This window comes from Vitis riparia, chromosome 4 (genome assembly GCF_004353265.1).
Source record: "Vitis riparia cultivar Riparia Gloire de Montpellier isolate 1030 chromosome 4, EGFV_Vit.rip_1.0, whole genome shotgun sequence".
NCBI lineage: Eukaryota > Viridiplantae > Streptophyta > Magnoliopsida > Vitales > Vitaceae > Vitis > Vitis riparia.
Window position 1 is genome coordinate 19,249,112 of NC_048434.1, and position 8,732 is coordinate 19,257,843.

At 38.7% G+C, this 8,732-nt stretch overlaps 2 protein-coding genes across 3 annotated transcripts; one reads left to right on the plus strand and one right to left on the minus strand.

Moving 5' to 3' along the window:
- The first annotated feature begins 600 nt into the window (after positions 1–600).
- Positions 601–4,139, plus strand: LOC117913600 (putative pentatricopeptide repeat-containing protein At3g47840). The gene has a single exon (XM_034828611.1). It carries the CDS (start codon positions 699–701, stop codon positions 2,838–2,840), a length of 2,142 nt encoding a protein of 713 aa, XP_034684502.1. The 5' UTR covers positions 601–698; the 3' UTR covers positions 2,841–4,139.
- LOC117913601 (lipid phosphate phosphatase epsilon 1, chloroplastic) lies at positions 4,090–8,159 on the minus strand. 2 transcript variants are annotated; one of them, XM_034828613.1, is made up of 4 exons: positions 7,720–8,159; positions 6,595–6,700; positions 5,520–5,593; positions 4,090–4,459 (listed from the first exon to the last, which is right to left on the minus strand). In XM_034828613.1, exons 1-4 carry the CDS (start codon positions 8,044–8,046, stop codon positions 4,235–4,237), a joined length of 732 nt encoding a protein of 243 aa, XP_034684504.1. In that variant the 5' UTR covers positions 8,047–8,159; the 3' UTR covers positions 4,090–4,234. The 2 variants fall into 2 exon arrangements, with proteins under 2 accessions (XP_034684504.1, XP_034684503.1); XM_034828612.1 differs by having other exon boundaries at positions 6,595–6,820; positions 7,720–8,158.
- Between the last annotated feature and the right edge of the window lie 573 nt (positions 8,160–8,732).

Sequence of the window (8,732 nt, forward strand, 5' to 3'; positions counted from 1 at the left end):
AAGTTATCTCCTTACTAGTGTCTTAAAAGCTCCGAACCCTTCTTGGTTCTTGCTACCTTTACCTGCTGATTGCCGCCTAGTTAATAATGAGTAGTGTTATAAAACTAAGAAAAGCATGAAGGCATCGAATCAGTATCCGCCAAATTTCGAATTTGAACTAACAAATAAATAAAACCAAATTATAATGGGATGGGATGTGTGGGATGCTCGCATCCGTCTAGCATGAGGGGCGTGTGTCTAAAAAACCATCTAGACACTCCTTGTTGTAGGGGCATCCGTCATTTATATAGAGGAGACCAGCCAGATACAAGAATTGTTACCCGTGCACCAACGGGATGAGGTGTAAACATTTCTGGTATACAAAATAACTCCATAAACATATTTGGGATACCAAATGACTCCATATCGGATAAAAATGAATGATATTATACAAAATAACCCTACTCCAATCGGCATGCGATTTCAGCGTAAATAACCAGATAGTCTCTCTGTGCCATGACGTAGCATGCTAGGATTGGCCAGCAGATGGACTAGATACGCATGTTGATAAAAGCATCTTGGGCTTAAGCCCAAATTGGGCAACGTGGGCCAAGTCCCTCGGTTCATGGAAGCATCTTGGGCCTTCAACTTAGCTTAGGCATGTCCAACTTTGAACAAACATTTGGGGGTGTCCACTGTCCAGCGGCGGGTGGCTTTGCATGGCCGCTTTATCGATTAGAGCTCTTGGGAGGAGACTCTTCACAGCACCGGCAGTTGCTTCTACGGAATGCATCGACCTTCAGGTATTGGAGAGAAGTAACGACAACTTATCCCAAAATATCCATTTCATTAGCCAAACAGATTTGCCCGAAAGCAACAAGCAATTGAAGGAACTGGTCAAAACTGGTCACTTGGGCAATGCTCGCCGAATGTTTGATAAAATGAGTCAAAAAGATGAAATCTCATGGACCACTCTCATTTCTGGATATGTAAATGCCAATGATTCCTCTGAAGCATTGCTTTTGTTCAAAAACATGCGGGTTGAGTCTGGGCTCCGAATTGACCCCTTCATTCTTAGTCTTGCACACAAGGCCTGTGGACTCAATTCCGACGTCAATTATGGGGAACTGCTACATGGGTATGCCGTAAAAACGGGTTTGGTGAACTCGGTTTTTGTAGGAAGTGCACTTCTGGATATGTATACAAAAAATGGAAAAATTTTTGAAGGTCGTAGAGTTTTCCATGAGATGCCAATGAGAAATGTTGTTTCATGGACTGCTATTATAACTGGGCTTGTTCGTGCTGGTTATAATAAGGAGGCGCTGGTATACTTTTCGGAAATGTGGAGATCCCGTGTGGAGTATGATTCATACACGTTTGCTATTGCATTGAAGGCTTGTGCAGATTCGGGTGCTTTGAATTATGGGAGGGAAATTCATGCTCAGGCAATGAAGAAAGGCTTTGATGTCAGCTCCTTTGTGGCTAATACTCTTGCTACTATGTACAACAAATGTGGGAAATTAGAGTATGGTTTGACCTTGTTTGAAAAAATGAGTATGAGAGATGTGGTTTCGTGGACAACGATTATAACAACACTTGTCCAAATGGGCCAAGAAGAGTGTGCAGTTCAAGCATTCATACGAATGAGAGAATCAGATGTAAGTCCTAATGAATACACTTTTGCAGCTGTTATCTCTGGTTGTGCCAATCTTGCAAGAATTGAATGGGGAGAACAACTGCATGCACTCATCTTACATCTAGGTCTCGCTGCTTCTTTATCAGTGGAAAATTCAATCATGACCATGTATGCAAAATGTGGGCAGTTAACTTCATCTTCAGTGATATTCCATGAGATGACTAGAAGAGACATTGTTTCATGGAGCACCATAATTGCAGGGTATTCACAAGGAGGCCATGTCAGTGAAGCTTTTGAGCTTCTATCATGGATGAGAATGGAAGGGCCAAAACCCACTGAGTTTGCTCTTGCTAGTGTGCTGAGTGCATGTGGGAATATGGCAATTCTTGAGCATGGAAAGCAACTCCATGCTTATGTGCTGTCCATCGGTTTAGAACATACAGCTATGGTATTGAGTGCTTTAATCAATATGTATTGTAAATGTGGGAGTATAGAAGAAGCGTCAAGGATCTTTGATGCAGCTGAAAATGATGATATTGTGTCTTGGACAGCCATGATTAATGGATATGCTGAACATGGGTACAGCTGTGAAGTAATTGATTTGTTTGAAAAGATCCCCAGAGTTGGTTTGAGGCCAGACTCAGTGACCTTTATTGGTGTTCTTAGTGCCTGTAGTCATGCTGGACTTGTTGATCTCGGTTTTCACTACTTTAATGCAATGAGTAAGAAGTACCAGATTAGTCCTTCAAAAGAACACTATGGCTGCATGATCGATCTACTCTGCCGAGCTGGAAGATTAAGTGATGCAGAGCATATGATTGAAGCTATGCCATTTCACCGTGATGATGTTGTTTGGTCAACTTTGCTGAGAGCATGTAGGGTCCACGGTGATGTTGAACGTGGAAGGCGAACTGCAGAAAGGATTCTTCAGTTGGAACCCAACTGTGCAGGAACCCATATTACCTTGGCTAATATTTATGCTTCAAAAGGAAAGTGGCGGGAAGCAGCAGATATTAGGAAGCTAATGAAATCAAAGGGGGTGATAAAGGAGCCTGGATGGTCTTGGATTAAGGTTAAGGATCTGGTCTTTGCATTTGTTGCTGGTGATCGATCTCATCCACAGGGTGAAGACATATATAACATGTTGGATTTACTAGCTTCAAGGACAGAGTTGGCTGATTGTGTCCAAGAAACAGGCTTCCTTCCATATGATCTTGAATATTAGAAGATGGTTTAGTTGGTTTATTATCCTGTTGTGCATCGAGTCTCTTTGTTGGTATAGTACTTGCCTGGAGAACTACAGCCTGCAAACAACTGTAAGATGTTGGTTTCTGGATCAAATTAATTCTTTATACATGATTATGGACAAGAATACAAATGAGTTATGGAATTGTCTCAGAAAATGTTCAGATGTCATCTTTAGTGACGAGATCTGGCAAAGCGATTCATTGAAGTCGGCACTGATATATGAAGTCTCAGGAGTTGGTGTTCGTATGCAAGAATTTACAAATTTGGCTTTCTGCAATTAACTTCTATGAATGGAAAACTGATTAGAGGGTGCCATTGATTCAAACAGGACACTTATACCAAAGAGGAAAATGCTGTGTTCCATCATATGGGCGAGTTCCATTTTGTAGGCTTTATGTGATTCGGGATCTGTGAATATCAGAACAATGGTTCAGCAGTTCAACTGCGGAGAATCTAGGTTCCTTTATTTTGAGTTGTAGTTTTATACTGGACCCAAGATGTTTACACAGAGGAGTCTACTAAGTGAATAAACCTACTAGCCAGGAACTTGCTGCGCTGCAGTGGCAGTGGTGACGACTTTCAGGAAGAAACATATCCATTCAGGGTTCTGAGGAGGCAAGGGCCTTCTGCAGTGAGGTGCCAACCCAACCAGGTCGACAAGTTCTTCCTGCTGCTAATTTTGGAGAGCACTCCAAGAAAATGGGGCTTCCTATACTCAAATCCGGTGGGGTTTTCTTTTCAAATTATTGGAATATAAGCCCTGCTGAAAGGTGGCACGAGGAAATGGATTAAATAAAAGTTATGTTATCCTCTTTTTTGCTTTTGTATTTTTATATCTAAATCCATTCAGCTATGGAAAAATAGAAGTTAGGGAGCTCTACTGTTATAAATTCAAATGTAATTTGTTTGACATTTTTTTTCTTATCCTTTTAAGGAGGCATCATGGTCTGGTGATTACCGGATTACCACTGGAAGTCCATGGGAGATTAAGTTCATATGCTGGAAGATGAGAAGAACCTGCATGGAAATAGTGTGGTCTGCCTAGGAGAGAGCTTGCCCTCTTGACCTTGGTGCTCAAAGTGCTCCAAATCAGTATTGATGGGATCTGCAAGCCGTCAAAAAATCACCATCCAGTCGACGATTCCCATTTCCTGTTGTTGCCTGGAGTCCCATTTCTGCTTCCACCATGTATCGTATCCGTGGCAAATTTAAAATAAATAAATAAATTTACAAAAAATGAAGATTTTCCATGATTATTCCATTTCATGCCATAAAATTTTTGTCCATCTCTTATAGACATTGGGATTCTGTGGTCTATAGAACAAAAGAATCACATGTCAGCTTACAATCTTTTTAACATATTTTGGATCATCATTCCTCTAGAAGCCAATGCTTAATCACATGTAAAACAAATCCCAGACAAAATCCCACGGCTCCAACAATAACAAGAACTCGAACCCACAAATAGGAGGTATATGCGTTCAGAACAAAAGCTTCCCATGACCAAAGCCATAAAATGCAGAAAACGGAACCCACTGCAGAACCCACGAGCACTTGGCTAATTGTGTGAAATTGTTGTGAAACTCGTAGCCATGACTGCAAAACAGATGACAAAATCCAATGTCAGCAACCTTTCCATGTCAATTTTCTTCTACGTTTCTTACATCTGGCCTCGGTTTTAAGGCCTTTTAGTTTAACATGAGTCTGAACCAAGTGGGAATTACAACACACTAGCAAGGTTTTGAATCACAAAATTTTCTCAACAGTTCATCTCTTTCAGTGCATCAGTATTACTTAAAGTTTTGATCTTCTCATTGGAAATCTTGCAGCAGACTATTCATCTTTGGTTTTTTTGCAAGAAGCAAATATGGGTGAGAAGTTTCACAATGAGTTACTGATTTACACATTGGCAGTCTTAAACACATAGTACAATTTGGCGTATATCCTGGAGTACCTACATATATGGGAAAGAAATCTTTCTTTCTACCTTTTGTTACATTTATGACACTTTCTACTAATCCCACCTCCAGTACACATTTTTTATTTTCTGAAAATTATAAGTAAAGAAGAACCTAATGCTAATGACTAGCTCTGGACAAAAATTAAGAAAAACAAGTTATTAATTTAAGGAAAAGTTACCCATGATTAGAAAAGAAAGGAAGCAAATTCTACCATTATTGGAATTCAGAAATTGTTTGAGATTTCATGATTCATGTAATTGTGGTATAATGCATAGCACTCATGAATAATTCAGAAATGATTGAAATCCATGGAATCAAATTAGATCTCAAATGATACTTATTAAATTTATAGATTCCACTACATAAAATTCTCAGAGTGGATTGAAGCAAAAAGCTTTTGACACTAGGACTCGCTCTAAATAATTATGTACATAAATTCATCCTCTCAACTGTCTTTCGTAAGTTAAAAGTGGATCCAAATATGTCAGAATGAAATGTCAGCCCTAACTTACTGGCTCAATTGTTTCAGGGTTGTTAACTGATTATATAAGACTGGAAATTAAGGCACTAAATCAGTGAAGAACCCACAACTAAGTCTAAAGAATATCAAGACTAAAAGATGGTATGTCAGTTAAAAGCATAAAAGAATGCTGAACTTGGAAACTTGAAATCCAAGCACAATTTATGATACTTACAAGATATGATCCAAGTGCCAGGGCAAGCCCACTGATTGTCAACGTTAGTCCATTTATCCCCAGCCATTCCACCACTGCCACAGCATGCATCAGAGCAACCATTACGAATCTAGAAATATTCTATAGCTAGCAAATTTGGTATTTCAAGAAAACTAATTACCAGTCTATGTTAACACAAATATACATGTCAGGGCAGTAAAATATTGAATAACATGAATTTAAGGTGTGTATGGGTGTTCAATTGAGATAGAGAAAATCCGTTTTGCTTTACATGGTTTTGAAAGTTTCTAAAATCGAGTCATACAGCATACGGATCCATCAACAGAAAAAATGAGGAAAGAACAAAAAAAATGAAAAAGCATTCTATAGTAAAAAAGTGATCCTACACATGTAACATGCACAGAATTATTTCACATGCTATGAAAGTACGAACGGATTAATTAGTACTCTAAGAAAAAGTGATCTTATACATGTAACATGCAGAGAATTAGTTCTCATGCTATGAAAGTACAGATGGATTAATCAGTATTCCAACTGGTCCTAGGCATATTGACTTATTTGAAACTTGGAGATAGGAAATATAGGATATGGGCACACGAAGCTTGATGACCTGTTTGTATTAATTATATCAAGAAGTGCCTTGCTACAAAACAATCATCTTGTGATAATGGAATCAGAAAGCAAACTAAGAAAATAAAATCAGTAAGCATCTTATTCAAACATTTTGGCATAAGGTTCCTGACACAAAATGAGCCAACTTGGATTTGTAAACTCAAGTATGTTCTCCCAATCCCATACCCAACCCCATGCAAAAATAAAAAGGCTCAACTCCATTCAGAACTATAATATGTTGAGGTGTAATGTTTCTTTCTCCAAGAAATCCTGGAACATGGAATGAATTAAACATAATCACTTAATTGGTTTTGCATTTAAACAACCATGTTATCATAAAGCAAGTAGCCCAAAACAAGTACCCATCAACCTAAAATTGTCTAGTTCATGAAGAAATTTTCATAAATATTACATCATTGCCCACTTAAAAGGTCTCAAAGTATAGAGTTGAAAGAGATTTTACCAGATAGAATGGTAAACACAACAGTGAAGAAGATGGATTGCGCATGTGAAGACGGCATCCCTGGACCAGATCTTAAAGCAGAAACGGGTCGCTCCTGATTTAGTATCTGTTTTAGTGTAACAGAGAGCACAGTATTTAAGACAGAACCCATAGCAGCCCACAAGGACTCCGCATCATGCCTCCAAAGAATGACAATACCAAAAAGAGCAGCAACGAGCCACTTGCTCTGTGAACCAAATCAGTGAACACATTGGCATCATAATGGAAAACATGCTATCCACATGCCAAAATGAAATAGCTACTTGCAATATAGATAATGATGGACAACAGAGGGATACTTCCAAAACTTGATATTCTTTGAAAATGAGCAAATCATCCCACTTAAAAGTACATGTAAAAACACAGTATTAACATATTGGGCAGATTCTGTGCACAAGAAATACTGAAGCTGCATTTGATTGTGCAGAATTCCAACTATGCAAAATTCCAAATTTCTGCTTTGAAAATGGAATTGTTTTAGTGGATATGGGCTCCAAGGAATTCAATTTCAATTTCAATTCAAAATCCACTGGAATATAAATCCAGTTTAAAGGAACCAGAATTACAATAAAAAAGGGATTTATGTATCAAAAGCATGCCAACCTGTAACCACCCTCTGCATCATTTTCATAGAAAAGGTTTTCCAGAGGAGAAGGAACAAGCGGAAGAAAACAACCATAGCTTTTGTAGGAGAATACTTCTCATGAGGTGCTTCTGGAAGCACTTCAAGAGACAATGTCATTCATCACTAGAATTATTTCAGTATCCTTGGGCGAAAATTGAAGAACTCAAAGTTCACATAACCCAAATTTAATCCTAGTGAATTGAGAAGTATTCTTCAAACTGGAGGGAAATCCCACACTTTTCCAATAAATTACAGGGATTCATAGACATAAAGTTACAGTTTTTTCAGACAAATCATTTGGAAGATATATAATTAGACGCGATTGCTACAAAATCAGACCAAATCAACAAGAATCCATAACTCTATACACAAGTTTCACATCTTCAATTCCTCACCAAACATAGAAAATCAAAAAGGGAAGAAAAGGTCAAAACGCTGACAGGAATAGCGGTTGTACTAACCAGACGATTGAGAGTGGCTTCAAGCCCACCAGCCACAATATCCGCGGGAAACTCTGATGACCCAGTGATGAAAGCCTCTTCTTCAATCATCGTAGCACCTTCATCGTCATTACCGTCCCTGAAGGCAGAAGTTCTAACCAACTCAGTCATGGTAAGTGGACCTCCGACTCTGTTTTTCCGGAACACAAATTTCTCGGAGGAAAATCCACCAGAGAAAGCCAAATTTGAGGTGGAAAATGCGGGAATAGAGATGGGTTTGAGAGACCTATGAGGTTTGGGAGAGAAGGGAAAAGGGGAGCGATGCAAGAGAGTGGTCGCACCTGACATTGTGTGAAGCAAACTGGAAACAAACAGGAGCCATTTTGCAGTTTTTAACACAGCCTCAAACAATTCGGCTCACATGTTGGTTGGCTGCGAAAAGTCCAAGTAAGACATCCGCTCCACAACCCTATTCTTCGGTTGAGTCATCAACCCTACTCTTCCCCGTCTTTTAATGAGAAAAAACCAAATTACCAATTTTGTTACTTACCCAATTTTGCATCTCCATCATCGTTACCTTCTACATCGTACCCAACCCGAATAAGGTACAAATAATAAGATCAAGATACGAAAAGTTTTCACTAATATTAAAAAAAATAAAAATAAATGATATTAAAATACAAAATCAACCGTTTGATAACCAAAAAATTCAAATTATTTTGTAGAGGGTTTTTATTTTTCTTATCATGTATGAAACTCTCGGTTCATTGAACAAAACAAAAGTTCGAAAGTCTGTTGCACGTGTGCGGGTTGGCTGGTGGAACTTGGAAGCCATAATAGATGGTGACTTGGTGAGCCAAAATAAGGTGGTATCATTTTCAATATGGATACGTAACACAGTGCATCCTTCTTCCCCGCACCTGTTGACTTAGAGGAGAAGATAACAATGAGATTAAACCTTAGTCTAACAATGAGACCTGTACACATGCTTGACTGGTGATGTTTGTGTTTTGATCTTGCCATGAATCCTATGT